General features: G+C 39.5%; 1 protein-coding gene across 1 annotated transcript in view; it reads right to left on the bottom strand.

Annotated features, from left to right (window-relative positions):
* Positions 1 to 3,715: 3,715 nt before the first annotated feature.
* LOC145312379 (uncharacterized) overlaps positions 3,716 to 20,631 on the bottom strand; it is a 42,414-nt gene continuing 25,498 nt past the window's right edge. Inside the window, exons 2-9 of the mRNA XM_080151618.1 lie at positions 15,000 to 15,070; positions 14,502 to 14,568; positions 13,893 to 13,993; positions 13,644 to 13,703; positions 5,241 to 5,975; positions 4,964 to 5,013; positions 4,377 to 4,464; positions 3,716 to 3,994 (exon numbers count right to left, since the gene is read on the bottom strand). Coding sequence (XP_080007744.1) covers positions 3,848 to 3,994; positions 4,377 to 4,464; positions 4,964 to 5,013; positions 5,241 to 5,975; positions 13,644 to 13,703; positions 13,893 to 13,993; positions 14,502 to 14,568; positions 15,000 to 15,070 — 1,319 coding nt within the window. The 3' untranslated portion in view covers positions 3,716 to 3,847. The remainder of the gene's footprint in view (positions 3,995 to 4,376; positions 4,465 to 4,963; positions 5,014 to 5,240; positions 5,976 to 13,643; positions 13,704 to 13,892; positions 13,994 to 14,501; positions 14,569 to 14,999; positions 15,071 to 20,631) is intronic.

Below are 20,631 nucleotides of genomic sequence, written 5' to 3'. Positions count from 1 at the left end.
AATGTTCACCCTGCTAACTGAAATGTTAGTTATAAAATTAAAAAATTTTTAATTAATAAATTGTCTAAAATTAAAGAACTGCACAACGGAAATTTATATCCATACATTTCGTTCTGTTTTTTTCTATTTCGCCTGGAAAAACGAAAATAATGTTTGAAAATGTTAGAATATTTATTACAGAGAAAGATATAACCTCACACAATATACAAAATCTTATTTATAGAAAATAGAGCAATAAAATACAAGATAGCTTAGATCAAAATACAGCAAAAACTTGCTACATTTTTTTTCCAAATCTTAAAAGATTTTTGTTGTCAATAAATTTTTCTATTACTTTGAGATCTCCTGAATGTATGGGCTTTAATGTTACAAAAATTAGGTATAATTATGTATCTTATTCATTAATTATAGTATGGCTGAGATCCGGTTCTTATCCAGTGGATATTATTCGATTTTAACGCCATACTGAAAAGTTTATTACCCTTTTTTTGATTTTTCTTTGTAAATTTGTTTTGTACTACCGACTCTGCCGATAGCATTTAGTGTAACATAGCGGTTTTCGTTGGCATCAGCGGTTTTGCCGCCGTTTCTTCACAGTTCCATATTGTACCATATTACCTACTAGCGGCTACTACGCCCCTAGAGGCCTCTTGGGGCACTTGAGGAGGATAGAGTCGAATTTAATAACCCAATTTCTTATTTTAAATTTTAAAAGAAAAAGTTAAAAAAATGTTTTGTTTTTTTTTTGGGGGGGGGACCGGGGTGCCGTGTGCCCCCCCTCATTTGAATTTTAGATAAAAAAATTATAATTTTTTTGGGGGGGATTTTTCATTTTTTGGGGGGTTGGGGGTGTCCCACCCCCCATGAAAATAGTTATAAACCTTCCCGGGACCTATGAGAAGCTACCCTGTAAAGAAGAACCCTATCAGTTCAGCGGTTAGCGAGATCCTTCGGTACAAACACACAGAGACACACAGATACACAGATACACAGACACACAGACAATCATCCTGTTACTTTAGTTATAAGGATAAGAGCATCTGCCACGCCAAATCTTAGAGTTCTACTCCTGCTTTAAAATCTTAGAACATATAACTTTAGGCCTTTAGGGAAAATGAGCTTAGAGGTAGTGATTCATATTGGTCTTGTCTTACCTAACCTCAAAAAAATAAAGCCTATAGTAAATCCTTTCGCTGAAGAGTAGCTTCCTGACATACACGCTCTTTCCTAGAGGCTAGGGGAGAATCAACTAGTTATTTTACCAAATATTAGTTGTTTGGTATAAACACATTAAATAGACTACGTCTAGGAATTTTACAGCCAAAGAATTTGGCAATTTTGAATTTCTATTGCTTATTATGGTCAACATATATTCTGGATGTATTTTAACAAAATATTCATAGAAAAGTCATGTTATTGTGTAGATATTCAAACGAGAAACATTTTTTGCAATTCTTATCCTATTATATGAGTAGTAAGGTTTATTTTGTATGAAGCTTAAGATTTCGTTAACTACAGACCTATTGAGTTATTCACTTAAGGGAAGCTTCACATAGATCCCACGATGGTTTTAGGCTATTTTAATTTAGGTTTTAGCATTGGGGTGGTTTAAGGCTTTTTTTAAAATTTATTCTGGAAAATTTTTTTGAAAATCTTCCTGCTAAGCAATACTATTTTAGTTTTATTTGAACCATTTACTAGTTTGTTTAGCTCCGCTTTCAAAATGTTGCCATTTTTGTTTTGATATTTTGAGTATATTCTTATATAAATGGATTTATTATTACATGGATCTTACACCAGATTTTCATGTTCTCTAATAAATAGAAGCTTGTTGAGGCCACTCCTCTTCTCACCCCCCCCCCCCCTTTTATACTGGCTAAACGAAATGAGCAATAAATGAGAGAGAAAGAAGCAACCTAAATTGACAAGAATCTTTCCCCTTTCATGATATCCACATATTTAACATATATCCTACATCCATTCTTATATAATATTACAAATCCTATTTAAATTTTATGTAACTTGAGATTTTTTTACAGGGTATAGGCCTTGATTTCATTTTTACATCAAGAATAAAAACTAAGGGTAAACTTGGAGTTCAGGGTTCGAGCTTGAACAAAATTGCGGCATACTAAAGATCTTTTTTTTATTAAAACACAGTGCTGCCAAATTTCAATTTATCTTCTCTCCCTGTTTATAGGTTGTAATTATAGAAATTAAGAAAAAAAACGTCACTTTAAAAAGTTTTTCAAAACCGTATAATATCCGCTGGATTAGAACCAGTTATCAGCCATACTGAAATCATGTATATCATCGTTATACAGACAATTATATATCTAAGAATATTAAAAATGAAAAGACATAAAATTTATACCAGTTTTGTTGGTCCGGGCTTTTGGCACCTCAGTTCTAACAAAACAGGCTTTGATCTTATATTTTTTATATCCGCGGAAAGCTATATTATAATAGGAAGCAATAAAACTATTTTTACATCTTAAAGTAGCAGCCGTGAGCCATAAACATAAATAAATTGACAAATCAGAGTATTATTTTTATTTAAATTATGATGTAATTAAGTTTTATTATTATATTTTGTTTAAAGTAAAGATTACATTATTCGCTGATAATTTTCACACAAAAATGCAAATTACAATTTTGGATTTTTAAATATTTCATTGATTTTTCAAAAAGAAATTTTAAATGTTTAACTCTAGTGCATATTTAAAGTAATATAACAATTTGATTATACTTTTCACTATTACAAATAGATATGTTTACCTACAGGGTGTTCCAAGTTATTCTTCAACGATTATTATTTGCTTTGATTTTTAGTAAAAAACATATTTGGACAAATATCAAAAAGCATAATAAAAATCACCAAGGTTATGAATTAATGATAAATTTCAAGACTAAATTAAAATGAAACTGTATGCTTATACAGCATATATAGCTAGCAGCCAAACGGCTTTCCAATCAGTTTTCAATCCAAATGCATTAGCACTGGCTTAACAATAAAATGTCTTTAATATTTCAGGTAGTAAAAGTTTCAAAAGAACCAGATACCATGAAACACCCTGTATTTGTGAGATAGAGCAAACTAATTACTTTTTAGCACATAAGTTGTTTCAACCCTAGCATCTAGAGAGGAGCGGGGGGGAGAGTAAGAAACATAGCTTAAAACCACACCGAAAACATTTACAAAATTCCCGAGATCTTCCACTTCAGATAAAAAAAGCTTACTACTTTAAGTTATAAGGACTATAGATTCACAAAAAAATTACATTTTTGGTATTAAAACTTACAATTCTGTAACAGGAACATTTTTATTATCATCCATTTGGTCCAAATTCAGAGAAATGAAATATTCTTCGTGTTGAATAAATGAGGATTGATATTCATGCTTGGCATAATTATCTTTCGAGGATTTGGCAACGGTTTTTCTGCCTGCCAATGTTTTGCAGATTTTCACTCGGAAATGGAACATGATTAACCCTGGATAATTATGGATATAAAAATGAATTTTTCTTATCATAAAAATCTATATATAGGTTTAACTCAATTATTGTAGATAAGGCTTTAACTTTATTCTCAGATTTATTAATTTACTTTAAGGAAAGTCTACTTCAAATTCTTGTAAACCATTTTTGCTTAAAATTACAATTTTAAATGGGCAATTTTTTAAAACTTGTCAAGATATGAGTTTCCTATAATTTGTTTTGTTTTTAAAAAGATAAAAAAGATATACTGAAAGTCAAATTTTTAGGAGAAACTAAATTCATTATTTTTCCATCTATTATTGATTTGATTGTAATTCATTGACCATGTCAAATATTAACATCTAGTCCATTTATATATCCATGCCTGTAAAGCACATTAAGAGTGACAAAGCTAGGAAAATGATAATGATATGAATTGTTGATAATTGTGCTGATATAATGGAGCTAAAACTATTGGAATAATCACAGGTACTAAGCTCAACATCTACAAGGTCCTGCAATATAAAAATCCTTTTTTAATAAACTCTGTGTTGTAATGGCCCTGCCGCAAGCATCTTGCACCAATATAACCTGGACTTATTTAAAATTTAATTTAACAAAGCTGATCAATAAAAGAAAGGACAGATTTAGGTAAACAAAAATCCCCCTCTTCCTACACACTACTTTATTTTTATCCATTCTTTTTACCCAAAATATATATATTCATTTGAAACTTTACAAAGTGTACTAAAATATGTCCCGTGTGACGTCACAAAAATGAGAGGTGAGAGGAGAAGTAGGAAAGGAAACCCCTTAAAAAGAGATGGATCTTTAGATGGATTTTTTTAGGACACTTTGTAGAGCTACAATTCATTATTTTTAAAAAGGATGTTTTCCCTGTCCAGCCAAATATTCTGGTTCAGCACAAAGCAGAGATAAATTAAAAATAGCGGCGAGTGTCTGCACTTCGGTCAGATTACAGTCACACCTTCAATTTCACATTGTTTAAATTTTTTTGATGCAAAGCTTTTCTATATTAATGGTAAGTAAGTTAATTCGTACGTTGTTTTACATGACGAGTAGCTTTGAAATTGGGCATGTTAGAGCTACCATATCAAATTCAACCCTAATTAAATGAAACTGGAATCTTATATAGGAAGCGTAGCAAAGCTTATCTTTATTTAAGGTTGACCAGACCTCCATCCGTAACAGAAAGCTATAATTTGTAAAACTTTGAATGAGTTATAATTTAGAAAGCGTAGCAACTCTACTTCCACCACCAGTCCATTTTAAACGTTGATTTTTAACTTACATGATATAACCATCCTATTTCGATTATTCACAATGTTGTAAGTCTTAGCATTGAAAATTTACCCTAAGTAAGCTACCTGTGGCTATATTTAGGCGATTTTTTTATTTGCGGAGCTACGCTTTAATGGGTGTTGTCATCCTTGTTTATAAAATAGCTTAAAACAATGTGATTTGACCTCCAAGGGTTTTCCGATAAATCAAGATTGGTTATACTCATTCCCAACTGTTTTAAAAGAATAATTATGCCTCTCAGATCGTTAGGTATAGGACACTGAAAGAAAAATTTAAATGTGTAAAATTCTTCCTTTTGTATAAAAATATTGATTCAAAACTATTTACAATTTTTAATTAAATTCTAAATTAGTTTTCAGAAATAATAGAAATGTAATTGTTGTAAAATATTATAAAATTTTTTAACATTTTTTCAAAAAAGAGCATATTATCCCTTTCCTGAATATTAAGGTTTTTCAACCCATTATTACTTAGGTTTAATCTTTCTAAACTATATAAATGTTTGAAAGTATTTTTCTCCAGAGTTACTAACTTAGGATTGTCACTTATAATTAAATATTCAATAGAATAGATTTCTGAAAAGGCATTTTTATCCACTTTTAAAAGTCTTGTATTTTCACTAATTTCCAGATGTCTTAATCTCTTTAAATTTCTAAATATATTTTCAGTAATTAATGTAAAATTATTTTTATTTAACTTGAGGACTTCAAGATTTGGAAATACATTAATTTGATTTGGAATATTATGAAGATTTAAATCACTTAAATCTAGATACATAAGACTTCTCATCACAGATAATGATTCTAAAGTAGATAAATTCAAGTCACAATTTCCATTTAAACTCAAGTGACTAAGTTTCTTAAATGTTTCAAAACTTGTATAAATCAAATTATTATTAGACAAATCTAATTCAGTTAGATTTGAGATAGAAATCAACAAATTTGTTGATAAATCACTGATCTTGTTGGAATTTAACTTTAATATTTGTAAACTTTGTAATCCATGGAATGAAAGATGTGAAATTTCACTAATGTGATTGTTTGAAATGAGAAGGGATTCTAACTTGACAAGAGTTGAAAATATGTGATCATGTAAAGTTTTGAGGTTGTTGAATGATAGATCAAGATGGAGCAGATTTTGTAAACCGTAGAAAGTTAGATTGTTGATTTCTGATACCTGCAAAAAAAAGAGAATAATTAGGTTTTCTCGTATTCATTCGAATCCGGTGGATAGGAACCGGTTCTCATCCATACGAAAAAATTATGTCTAGCATCGTATTATATCCAGCTTTTTACGAATATAAAAATGTACAATCATAAAATTAAAACCAGTTTTTTAGCCAAGCCTTCGGCACTTCGGGGCTAAAAAAACTAGTTTTAATCTTATCCTTATATCCGCGGAAAGCCGTTTATAATACGATGCGAGAAATAACTATTAAAATTTCATTGTTTTCAACTAGCGGCTACGCCCGTAGGAACCTCTAGAGGCAGTTAAGAAAAAGATTGACCCTCCACCTTACACTAACAGTTTAAAAAAGAAAAAGTAAAAAAAATTGAAGGAGAGAGATTATTTGTTCTCTTAGGAGGGTGGATTTATCCTCCACCTTTGTGAAGCTTTAGTGTAATGGAGAAGCATATCAGGTCAGACAGATAGAAAGACTCACAGACATCCTGATTTTTTATATAATGATAACCGGCTACGATTTACAAAATTGGATGCAACATTAGCTGTTCAGTGTTCATCTTATACAATTTACAATCTTAAAGATGCAGGAATCAACGCAGCACCTATTAATTTCCAGAAATCTATTTACCAATTCTCTTTTTATCACCTTTTTTATAATTTTACAAAATAAAACATCCCCAAAAAGTTGTTTTTGATATGTTAATATGTGGTATCCGCCGAGGATCAATGGCAGACACCGGAGTTCAATTAGATTACGGCAGTGTGACAGACGTGGACACCTTACTATAGAGAAGCTACGCTTCTCTAGCTTTCACTAGATAATGATCAACATCTACTTTTCAGTTGTCACTTTATTGAAGGGTTAAGAGATACTGGAGTTATATACAACAAACAATAATTACATGGATAGGAATAAATAATCATAACATAAAAGCATAAATAATATATATACAATGGTCAGTTTGGGCAATAATGATTCCCCCATCCCTGGAAAGGGTGGGGGAGAATTAAGAATACAGTTAACCATAATAAACATGACAGATTCAAATCATTAATTCTAAGCGTAGGGAGGGGGTCACTAGACCCCTTCCCCAGGACTCGGGGGAGGGCCATTGACCCTCCACCGAACCCCAGATCAGGGGTGCCATAGACATGGCTCACGGTTGCCGAATACCACAACTCTCCCCTCGGAAGGCTGGGAGATGGTTTCCCTACCAGACTTCCGACAGTGGTTGAGGCCTTCGGCCCGCTCCTTAGGGCTAAAAATATATACAAACGATAATGATTCAATGGAATCCTAGTGGTGAGTATCTTCTTAGGGTTGATGGGCTCCCAATGTGGGGTAGAAGGCAGAGGCTGCCTTGGGTTGGATACGTTGGTCAGCGCCGGCAGGTATCAGGTTTGGTGGTGGCACATTTGTTGCTGGAACGGTCAGCAGTGGGACCTGCGGGTTGTTGTTGGCAGCGGCTGGGGCACTGGCTGCCAGGTTGAGTGTCTGAGCAGCGGCCTGTCCTCCTGAGGGGCCGCGGGGTCTGCCAGAGGGCGGTCCTGGTCTACCTGGGCGGTCATGCCCGCTGTCCGTTGATTTCATAGACACCATTTCCTCGGCTGCTTCCCTGCCGATGGGGATGGCATCCCAGTCCACTGAAAAGTCCCGGGACTTGGCATGGTTGAGCCTGGCTCTAGCCATCGCCTTCTTATACAAGGCTGGGTGGTACAGGAACACTTGTGATATCGCATTCAGGGCTGCCCGGACTCCTCCTTGTGCTGCTGCCAGAGAAATGATGGTGAGGTCCCCCAGCAGTTTGAGGATCAGCAGCAGCAAGCACAAGATGGCGGCGCCATCTCCCCACTCGTGGATGGCTTGTCTAAATCCTGCCCAGACATCCAGGGCTGCCTCTCCTTCCTCCGCCAGTCGGTCAATATTGTAGGACACTATCCCATGGTCTCCTGTGGCCGAACAGCTGCCTTGCTGAACGCAGGAGCCATAGGATAGGCCGGTCAGCATGGCACTCTTGTATGCTGGGAACGCCAGCAGCTGTTGCCAGTCGTTCAACTCAGCCTGTGAATACAAACCACCTGAACTGAAGTCATCTAAGGGGTCTGTCAGCAACTGCTTGGGCGTATCCAGCGGGGGTGGCCTCTTCTTGGGAGCAGGGGTCAACTCTATCCAGCCTTCCTCTGCGTGCACAGTCAGGGGGTAGGTGGAGGAGCAGGGAATCTTGGTGGCGTGCTCACTGTATACCCGCGTCACGGCGTCTACAAAACCGGTGGGCTCCACTGGCACTTTGTCCCAACACTCCTTGTGTTCGCGGACAACATACTTGTGCCTTTGGCAGGTCAGCTGCAGCAGGATGTCTCCCCTCAGTACCGAGAACGTGCTCCCCTGGACACGCACCGGGTGGGCCGGATCTAGTTGCTGGAGCTTCCAGCAGTTGGCCGCTACTTCTTCTGCTGCAGTGCTCCTCATGCGTGTTTCCAGGGTGAATCCAATATAACCTGCATGGATCTGTGCTTGGAGGGGAACGTCAACATCCCTGGCCGACACTCGGGGCAGCGCAGCCGCGGCTGGGTCAGCTGCCACAAACAGCGCTGGATGGTTGGTGGCATGGGCCTCGAAGTCGCAGTTCACAATTGAGGTGGGGCTAGTCATGTTGATGAAAAACTGGGCCTGATGGTCAACCAGATATGCATCCCTCACCAGGCTGGGCTGGAGGCTGCGGATCAGCCTCAAGGGGCAATCTCTTCCCAGGTGGTCCCACACGTAGGTTGCTTCCCCAGTGATACAGGACAGCTCAGAATGGGGACAGTCGAGGGTCAGGTGGTCAGACTGGGACTCCACCCGTCCATCCTCCACCACATAGGTCTCCTCCTTGACCAGCAGCCGCCGCTCCTGGAGCACTAATTCATTGCGGTAGAGCTGGCCCTCAAAGTGGACGTCCTCCCCCTCGCAACCCACCCCCTCGGGGCTGTTGACGAGGGCGCCCACTACATCAACGGTGAAGAACAGGGGGTGGTTCAGCTGGAACGTCAGTGGCTGGGCCTTGCCTGGCAACGTGTATACTCGGTTCCTGGCCAGGTCTCGGCACGCTTCTGGGTCTATCTTGGTTGGCCTCATGAGGGTGGGGACCGAGGTCACCTTGAGGTGACCCCATACCCCACACCTGAATGTCCACTGGGACACGGTGAGCTGACAGCTGAACCCAGTGGTTTCCCTCACCTTGACTTGCTGCAGGACGTGGATGTCGTGGCCCAGGGGCACCTCCTGGTGTAGGGGCTCCGTGTCACACATCTTTTCTTTGTTGTAAGACGTGACATGGGTGGGGTTGGCACAGTCCCACCCCACCAGGACGTAGCTGGTTGTAGGCCACACGGCTGCCAGCAGGAGGCCCCACAGGACCATCCACCAATGGGAGAGGCTTCCAGGTAACCATCTTCCTCGTGCACGCGGCTGGGGATCTCCGGCTCTGGTCACGGCTGCTTCTTGGGGCTGGACACGGCTGGGCTGCTCCTGGCTAGACACAAATTTCCATTGAGCGTTATCTGTATGCGGCCGAGGCACCCCGATACCCTCCCCAATGACAGACTGGCAAGCGACTGGCACTTGCCTGGGTGTCGGCTCCCCTAGTCCTAAATGCTCCCTTCCCTGGTCCAAGGCATGCCCAGTGGCATGGGGCTGAAGTGCATGTGGCACAGGCTCGCCCTTACTCAATGCCCTCCCCTGCCCTAGGAACTCAGGTGCATGTGGCACAGGCAAGCCCTCATTTTCCCAATTTTCAATCTCCCCAGCCTCAAGTGCAGGGGGCACAGGCAAGGCTGGGTGTTTACAAGGTTTTGGATTCAATACATTTAACAAATTCAACTTATCCTGATGGTGGGCCGCTGGGTTCCCTTGGCTGGTAGAGGGCTCTGGATGGCATGTAGCTGGACTCTCCCTGCAGGCTGGTGGCGCTGGCTGGCATGTAGCTGGGCTCTCCCTGCAGGCTGGTGGCGCTGGCTGGCTGGGGGTGACGGGTGTCACCCCTTCCTCTGGGACCGCTGGCTCGTTCCAGGACTCAGGTCTCTCGGTGGCGGCGACGGTTGTCGCCCCAGACATCAGGTTGGAGGCTGGCTCGTTCCAGGATCCAGGTATCTCGGTGGCGGCGACGGTTGTCGCCCCAGGCACACGGTGGGAGGCGCTGGATAGCACCCCCCCATCATCCCAGGTGGCGACGCCGGGTGGCGTCCCATACATCGATGCAGAGGTGCTGGCTAGCACCTCCTGCCTCTCTCGTTCAGCGGCTGCCAGGGCCTCCCCATACACCGTCTCAGGGACGCTGGGCAGCGCCCCTCCACTCTTGCTGGGTAGGCTCGGTCGGGCAGGTTCCATCATATTGAGACTGAAAGGCTGGGGCCTCAGCACCTCTGGCTCGGCTATGTTGTTGGGCTGTATCAGCTCTGGCCCCAGATGGTTAAGACTGAAGCCTAGGCCAACCCGGTTGGGCTCAGCCGCGCCGCCCAGTACGTTGATCCTAGCTGGGACAGTCCCGAACTGCGGCATCCCATCGGCTCGGTCCGCAGCTCTGGAGGCGGCTGCTTGCGGTGGTGGTGCTGGGGGCGCGCTCCCTTCCATATGGGCCACTCTGCTGGGCTTCCCTGGAGGGGCACCTTTGTCGGCGGTGCGCCTGCGGCTGGCTACCTGGGCCCAGTCAGCTCTACACTCGGCCGCCGTGTGGCCGTCATAGTGGCAACGCTCACACTTGGCAGAACGGTCACGGCGTGGCTGGGTGCGCCTCTCCTCTAGGCTAACTTCCACAGGCGTTGGACAGTCTCGAGCTCGGTGGCCTCTCCCCTGGCAGCGGTAGCAGCGGCCTGGAACCTTGTCATCTGGAGCGACCTTCCCCATCTGGTGGAGACCCGGAGCCAAGGAGCCAATCTCCATTGGCTCCGACTCGTCATATTGGGGCAACTGGATGCAGGCAGATCCAGTCAGCCCGTCGGTCGAGTCGACTAAGCACACACCCTCCTTCAGCTGCTTAGTAACCATGGTCACGGTGAACATGGCCTTGCGAGTGTACTCAGGTACACTCGCAATTTCATGGTTCATCATGAGGCGTTTTACATTGGCGTTACGAATTCCACGGTTTAATTCGTCCACCAACAATTCAAGATCCTCATGATTGTAGGCGTCCCTATACAAGGCGCACTTTGTTGATATGTACGCCTGTATAGGTTCTGTCGAGTGTTGCTTGTAGTCCCTAAACGCTTGTTTAAGCGTTTGGGACTCAAAAGCAGGACGAAATAACAATTCACACTCGGTCTTGACCTGCTCGTAGGTCAAGGCTTGGCCTGCCTCGCCAAACAGATGGGACGCCATTTCCGCCGCTTGCCCTACCAATGACAGTAGTAGGGCGTTGCGGCGGTTGAGGGAATCATGAGGTGGCACGCGGTAAGCCGCCCATGACATTTCCAGTCGGCGGATATGTGCCGACCAGGACTGCTTGGGCGGCCCTCTATACTCCGGCAGATTGCTCAGCATCAGCTTGCGGTACTCGGCTGGGGCCGGCTGAGGGTCATCCTGGAGCCATCCTGGGGCTTGGTCACCTCCTGGGACTTGATGCTGGTCCATTGGGTCAACGGTGAAACGGCGGGCACAAAGTTATACAGGACTACAATGAATGGGTTGTCACTTGAGGCTTCCTAGCCTAACAGCCAACACTGTTTGTATCACTAGGTTGGGAGTTTTAGTTTGCAAAGGTATAACTTAGCTGTACTTATCAATAGTTAGGTGTTGAGGTAGATAGATGTTGAGGGTCTGAACTGCTGTCAGGAACTGATTGGGTTTTCCCTTATCACACTAGAGCTAGGAGGAAAGAAACTTGCAATTCTTTATTTGCTAAAAATACCCCTGTTAGATGCTATGGAGTAGCTCTGCTCTGGTGTGAAAGTGTGTGGGTGTGTGTGTGTGTGTGTGTGTGCGTGGAATCTTCTGTCCTTGTAACGCGCGTTCGCGCCGTCAAATCCGCGCACACGGGGAAAACGCGCTCTCACCCCTCAGCTCGCTCCCTCATTGGTCCGCTTCGTCCGTTGGATTTATGATGTTTTCCGCACTTTGTTGCGCTACCCGTGAATGGCGCTCTGTATATCCGATCGCTAGCTCCACACTACAGACGGACTTAGCCTAGTGTGGGTAGGAAGGGGGAAGCGCGTGAGGGGACGGGGGTAACTCCGGCCGTTCCCACTGTGAGGGAGGGGGTAACTGTGTGTTGGTGTAATGGGGCCTCTGCTTCTTAATCTTAGGCTTATCTGTTATATAACCCTGATTGTATTTGTCTTCAAATGGAGAGGGGCCCCCTCCCCTTCCCTTGGAATAAGGGGTGTATTTGTTATTGTGCTGTGGGCTTGAGATTGTTTTGATTATATTACATCTAACTTTTATTGCTGTCCTTATCACAATTGCATAACAGATTTGTTGACCAACTCTGTTCTATTTTTAGCTGTTATCACAATAAACAGTAATCCAAGCCTGTTCTATTCTTAGATTTATCACAACACAACAATTTGTTTGCCAAGCTTTGCTCATAAATCTATTGTTTGGTCATCACATTAGGGTGGTAATCCCTGCAAATGTGATATAATATCTGTCTTCTAGATGGGTGGCTGCGTTGTAGCTTCTCAGGATACTCGGGGTTGACGTAGTTTTTCTCTGTTCTGGTGCACTACACCCGTATGTTAGCTCGCAGCTTGCAGCTATGTGGCATGTTTCAGCCTATCGGCGGCAGGGAATGTCCCGTCCTGCTAGCGCCACTGGTTCGGATCCTGCTATTTCTTGCAGTAAAGTTGGCCTATTTTCAGCCGTCTACACGTATTTGGCTTGTTTCAGCCGGTCCGCAGGCCTGTTTCAGCCCTTTTGGCGCTCAATTCTCCGTTAGATATCAGCGCTGCTCGCGGTTATTCGTCAGATTTCGCTGTTTTGCTTCCACAACCGCCGGATGCAGAGTTAAACTTTGCTGTCCAGGGTGGGTAATTCAGGTTGCTTGCGTCAGTTTTGCCAGATTCACTGCTGGGAGTACCTTAGCCTCAGATGCGCGTCTGCTCTACACTTGTGGTTCGCCGTAATCTCACACAGCTGTCACCAAAGTTGTGGTATCCGCCGAGGATCAATGGCAGACACCGGAGTTCAATTAGATTACGGCAGTGTGACAGACGTGGACACCTTACTATAGAGAAGCTACGCTTCTCTAGCTTTCACTAGATAATGATCAACATCTACTTTTCAGTTGTCACTTTATTGAAGGGTTAAGAGATACTGGAGTTATATACAACAAACAATAATTACATGGATAGGAATAAATAATCATAACATAAAAGCATAAATAATATATATACAATGGTCAGTTTGGGCAATAATGATTCCCCCATCCCTGGAAAGGGTGGGGGAGAATTAAGAATACAGTTAACCATAATAAACATGACAGATTCAAATCATTAATTCTAAGCGTAGGGAGGGGGTCACTAGACCCCTTCCCCAGGACTCGGGGGAGGGCCATTGACCCTCCACCGAACCCCAGATCAGGGGTGCCATAGACATGGCTCACGGTTGCCGAATACCACAAATATATTTTATTTTAATTCTATTTTTTTAAAAAGAAGTTATTTCGATGTTAAAAACATTATTACATTATTGTGAGCCAGTGAAAGTGTTGTAAGGCGTCGCTGTGCTCCAAATGTTTTATCCTGGAGTTAATAGAGTTATGTCTTAGAATATCTGAAAGTATTTTAAACTTAACCTCATTTTCTAGATACATTACAAAATTTTAAAAAAAGTTGTTTACAACATTTTATTGATTAAAATCGTTTTGAATTTTTTTTGTCTTTTCCAAATAAATATTGGGATTTTTGATTATTCTAATTCTAACTCTATTCCTGAAGGTTGTTGAGACTGCAATGCTCCAGGTTTACAATCCTTAGCTCTGGATGAAACTGGAAAGAGGCGGGACCAACTTCTGTTTTATTGGCATTATCCATTAGTTTTTATATTTGGTTAACATCAAAGAAAAATTTGTGAGCATAAAGTATTCTCAGTAATGTGCTCTTGTTAGAGTAATTAATATGGACTATAACAACAATAGGAGAATTGGGGATGGATATTTCTTTGTACGAAGCCCCTAGAGGCTCGGGGCAAAGCCATAAGTACAATGTTAAAGGAATTATAAAAAAATAATAATTTACATTCCTATCAAACATTTGAAATTCTCAAATTACTTATCTAGAAAAAGCCAAGAAAGAAGAATGTAATTTCAATAGCTTTTAGTCAGTTGGACTTGTAATTAATGCACAGATTTAAAACTGATCATAATCGTGTTGGTTTTCAAGACATTTCATCAAGTTGCCTTTTACATTTATTGACTAGTTTTGTAACTTTATATGTTACCAATTAACTTTTTAACACTTTTAAAAGATAAAAATTATTTATGTAATATGTATGTAAAATTACTATTAAACATGTGATCATTTTTTAATGATTAAATAGATAACTTCCTGTGATCTTGTTATAGTTGAGAATTAGTTGATGAATTTCTGGATGTAGGGTCAAAGGCACTATCTAAAAAGAAGCACATAAATATTAGCCAATTTATCCTCATTCGCTTTTAATATTCAGTATACTAATAGCTCAACCATATACTGTAGGATACCTTACCCCTATTTTACTGGTTCGAAAAACCTTAGAGGGGGGGTTTTTATTTAATTATTGAAAATTGGCAGTTTCTGTGTAGTAAAAGTTGTCGCAAATATAGGTATTGAAAGACAGGTTTTTCTGAGATAATACGTCAAGTTACAGCAAAAGTGTACTTTCTAAATATAGTTAACTTATCCCAAATATTAAAGGGCACTGGCCATCAATTATAGAAAAAAAGAAAAAAAATTGGAGTTATATACATTATTTATTGTATTTTATCAAAAACTGTGTTAAAATGTTCTGGAAATAAATATTTTCCTTTATCTTAAATGTAAATCTACAAAAGAATATTTTACCTGAAGACTGGCATTGATACATTTGACATGAAGATAATCCTCTGAACAATCACAATCAAAGGGGCAGGAAGCTAATTTTGTACATTCAATTTATATATTTTCAAATAGTTATAATTCTGAATTTTTAAATCGTAATTCTAATTATATGGCATTTTGTATTTGGTTCGTCCTTTTCCCCTAAACCGATTCTATGAATAACTTGTAGAGTAGCTTTACTGGGGAAAAATCCAACCCATACTTTAAATTATGTATTTATTCTAATGAAAATAAAAGTCTATAAAAATATTATCAAAATTAGACAAATTTAAAACAATTTAATATAATTTTTAAGTAAAAAAGCATGTATAAAGACCTATTTATTAAAATGGGGAAATAAGATCTATAAAACGAAGACCCTAAAAAGTAATGTTAGAGACAATAACCCTTTTAATAGAATGGTCATAATACAGCTAGAAAATTATTAGCAAATATTGTCAATATAAATTAACATTAGTAAAACAACACAAGAATCATAAAATTAGAGGTTTCGTGATAAAAAACTAAATTAAAAGAATGAAAATTTGTAAAATTAAAGAGGACATTGAAAAAACATTATTAGAAAAACTAAATTGAAACCAATAGTTTAATGTATTCTTGATGTAAAATAAAATAAAATGTGATCTTACTAATTTATGAAATGAATATTGTAATTTAGTTGAGATATGCACACACTTTTAAATGCAAAATCTTAATAATCAGGTCGCCAATTTCTATAAAACATAAAAATCAACACAAAAATAAAAGTCATCCTTTTTGTCTCTCTTTTTTCCTAAGGCTTCAGGCCTATAAAAGTAAACCTGGAAGAGAGAAACAGTCAGTCGTTATACGGAATTACTATATCACACTGACTCTTTTTAAAAAATTCTAAAATTTAAGGGAAGACTCCCTTCTCTTGCTTTGGAATTTGCTAGAGGGTCCTGGCGGCTCATACTTAGGATTTTTCATTTAAAACACACCTAAAAAATAAAAAGTTTTGTTAGATAAAATTCATAATACTTTGTTAAATAAATTGTAGAATATCATTCGATGTTGGTCAATTGAGATAAATTTAAGGGTAAGGCCTTTAGGGACTAAAAGCTTAGGCATCCGGACGGATAGTTATCTCCAAGTTTTTGTTCTGAAGAGAACTCCTATAGCGTGGTACACGGTACCATTAAATTGCAAGTCACTACGGGGCTAAATAGGAATAACAAAGGGAAGATACGGTGGTGGCTGGGCCACTAACGGTTGATGATAGCTCGCTATCTGACGGCCGATACTAACAACCGGATCCTCCCCAAGCTTCTGAAGTCCAGGAAAGTTGGAGATCGTTATCTATTCGGACAATTTAACATTTTCGGATTAGAACTCTGAATAAGTTCACGTCTTAAAGGTAGTTTTACGTTGCTAACACTCTGGAAGATCGGTTCGGAGCTAGCCTAGTGATTTTCTTACCTGACAAAGGTACCTAACAAAGAACTTCACGCCTCACGGGGATACAGGCAGTAGAACGGAATATTGTAGTCATGTTCGCATGACTCTAGTAACCACAGTAGATACTTCCAGTCCAAAAGTGTTGGCAAAGTTAGTTACCTAGGAATAAAAAACTCTTAGACTAAATAGCAATATAAAGTTATCAATAATGTCTTAATACCATTTTCGGAATAGGGCTTATAAACAAAAGACTATCTCTTAAGCGTATCTGGATTTAGGATCGGTGTAATATAATACCACCATTCTAAGGTTAGATATACTCGCCGAACAGAGATTAATGCGTCACTGATCTGGAAAGGAGACATTGGTGAGAGATTGTAGTCCTGTGAAGTAGTGATAAAGGATTACATTTGTCCCTGGAACCCGGAGGTGACCCATAAAATTGGTTCCGTTACCGGATAAACCCAGGTAAGATTTAACTTTTCCTTTAGGGGGGGAGAGGGCTACAAAGCCACTAAATAAGTCTTACCGCTAGATATCCATAGTCAGAATTAACATCGTATTCTTCTAGCCTCGAATATATGTCCTAAAAATGGAAGATAATATTATTGATAATATAGACGAGGATGTATTAAATCCTCCACCATATAACCCTGATTACCAAACTAACTTAGATAATACTGAAGATCAGTATTTACACTTAGAAAATATAAATGATCAAATCGAGGAAATACCTCGAATTCAAACTGAGCCTGAGGTTCACACTATACCAGCCATGTTTGTTTTAAATAACAGACGCAGAAATAGAACCTTGCATAGGCCACAATTACAATTCAACCCCCAAAATGAGATAGAGCATAATACACAAACAATAAAACAAGAACAAACAGGCACAAAGCCTAAAATTAAAAAAGAAAATAAACCATCATCAGATCCACCAGAATATGAATCTGAATCTAGCGACTACTCAGAAAAACGAAAAAATAAAAAACATACAAATAAAAAATACAGACACTATGATCCTCTCAATCCTCATGGCTTCGAGGATAGGCGACATCATAAACATCATGAACACCGTCACAAACAAAAAGACAAACAAAGCGATAGCGACAAAGAGGACAGAAGGAAAGACGATAAAAACTTCTCAATGCCAAAGAGAATGAATAAACGCAGAGACAGTAGTAGTCCAACATCAAGTTCAAGTTCCAGCTCATCTGATACGGAATCAGATTGGGACAGACGAACATCCTCTAACAATAGAGATAATAGAAATAGAGAGGATATGATCGAAATGAACATATTAGAAAATAAACTAACCTCTGAACAGATGGATAAGTTGAGGCTCCTCCTCCAAGACTCGCCCAGCCACACAGACCTAAACATTAAAAAAATTATAAAACTTATCCCAAACAATCTAGTATGGGGTACCGCTGAGCATGAGCGCATTTTCCGCCAAATAAAATATCTTGGCAAAATACCAAATCTATACGGAGAGCAAACCAATCCGTTTACCTTTTTCAACACTTTTAAATATTTGGAACAATATATAAAACCATTCACCCATAGTTCCTACAACAACATAATAATCCACTATTTTAACCCAGAATCAAGGAACAAATTGGACATGCTAGAAATAGATCCTAATGTGCTAAGTGCACAGGATTTTGTAAAAGCCATCCTAACTACCATAGGTGCCGAAATACTTGGGCCACAGGACTATGAAAGGCGCTTCCATACCTATAGAATAACGACAGAGGACGAAGACAGACCAAACAAAGCTGTAATAAATCTAGCCGCAATGTTGCAAAAAACGGGAAATTCCCACGAAAATCAAATGGCTAAACTTAGAGAAAAAGTGTGTTTTTATCTGGTACCGCAATATTTGCAATCTGCATTTTTGGCAACAACAAATGTACCAAATTGCACAAAAGAGACAATACTAAACTGGTTTAGCAACAATCGCAGCTATTATCATGCAGCTGTGGACAGAAAAAGAAGGATGGAAAAACAGAAAAACGGGAATGTTAATCAATTAGGAAAAAATCGTCTAAATTCCCTAACAGCCAAAAAAGAGACACCAAAAGATAATGGCAAAAACAAAGGACAACAGAATGATAAAAATGCCAAAGATGTATCTACAAAACCTAAACCTGTTTGCGAACATTGCAAAAAAGGACATTATAGCAAACATTGTCTTAAACACCCAGACCCAGCTATAAGGAAAGCTAACGGGGAATGGTGGGACAAAAAGAAAAAAGAAAAGGAATTAGCCAACCGCATAGTTTGCCTTCTATGTAATTCTGACACCCATGGTAGTGCCGATTGTCACTGGTATCCCAATGTGACACCGGCCCAAGAACAATGCCCTAGATGCCTACATTATGGGATAACGAGACGTCATCATCCCCTGGCAGCGTGTACACTACCACTGCCAGCGGAAAAAAACGGCTAAGGCCGCCGAGTACTTCTCAAGAAATCAATAAAATACATAATACGGATTCTTGGGAAATACCCGGCGCCCCTGACAAAGGGAAAAACTCACCTGCTATAAACAAACATCAAATATCCATCCCAGTGGCGGTTACACTCACTCTAAAAACAGAAATAAATAATGAAAATCAAGAAATTAAACTACTGGAATGTTCAACCAATAATGACAAACAAAATAACCCTGTAAATATTCCACTTAATTATGATATTCAAGATGAACTTGTAAATAATAAATCAGCAGCCCCCGGCAGCTTAAATGAAGGTGACCACTGTGATATTGTAAATAATAATAGTATAAATAATGAGCAAATATTAGATATCAATTTGACAGAAACCATACCTGTCAAAGAAATTGTAAAAAAGGGTATATCCGAAAAACTACAAGAGCTTAAAGAATCAGAAAACGAACCAATTAATGACAGCAATAGTAGCAACTTACCCATTCCGAACGAAGATAAAGCCAATAGCACCATACTTGAACACTCAACACTATATCCTAAAATAGAAATAAAAAATGTTAGTAGTAATTCTGATGATACCCAATCTATTGAAGAAAATGACTTAAAAATTCTTTCCGAAGAAAACCCTTCAATGGAAGATACCCCTGAATATGATATAGATGAAAATGATCTATTAACAGATATTACAGGATTAACTAGGGCTGAAATCATGGCCGAAATCGAACAAATTGAATTAGACAGTGACAAAGACTCTATATCAGACTTAAGTGACTTAAATAGTAGCGATTTTAGCTCAGATGAGGATGAAAAATATCCCCCATCAATCTCCAAATCCGGATTGGAAAAAATATTTGAAAATTTCGAGTACCGGGGAGAAAAATCTGTAGAGGAACATTTATTGAATATCAATCAAACCATAGCTAACGTAGATATGGCAAACAAAATAAAAACAGATGAACAGACTGAAGTTGAAACTATCGCTACCGGCTGTATTTACCTGGACGAATTTGATAATGCAGAATCTGCCAGGGAACAACATAAAGCCGAAAAAACAGAGCAGTCATTTTTAGAATTTGATGATGAGTCTGAAAGCAGAATAAAACATAAAAAACATTATTTTAAAAATGAATTATCATTGGAGAATCGTGTAAAAATAGCAAAAACAATATCGTTTTTGAGTTATTTACACGAATACCCAAACCAAAATAAACTTATGACAATTATTATGATTGTGCTCACAGCCATGTTGTTGGGGAATTATCTTGCTCCATATGGGCTATTGACGATAATTTTCCTATATGTCAATATACCCAATGGGAGATATTTCCTGCAACTGCTGGCTGAGAGGACAACCGACATAATTGACATAGACAAATTAGAAACAAATTTGGAAATAAAAACAATTCAAAGCCACCTAGGCGTGCTGGACAAGATCCAAATTCCCGTGGCAATTAATGGCAGCAAAATAATTTTTGAACTAGACACTGGGGCCGCAGTAAACTGCGTATCAGAAAATATCTTACTAAAAGTGCTGCCTAATTACCACGAGATGGAGCTTTGTTCAGCCTACCGTTTGTCTTCAGTAGAAGGCAAAGCAATTAGCGTCATTGATGCCCGACGTCTAGGGTGCGAGTTTGAAGGGGTGGGAAAAGTGTTCTTGGACTTCCATGTACTTAAAGAAAAGAATATTTGCCTATTAGGACGCCCATTTTTGATTACCTGCAATATAG

Source organism: Acartia tonsa, chromosome 2 (assembly GCF_053477335.1).
Source record: "Acartia tonsa isolate MP-2025a chromosome 2, ASM5347733v1, whole genome shotgun sequence".
NCBI lineage: Eukaryota > Metazoa > Arthropoda > Copepoda > Calanoida > Acartiidae > Acartia > Acartia tonsa.
Note: the sequence above shows the minus strand (reverse complement) of the source record. Positions and strands in the feature narration are given on the sequence as shown.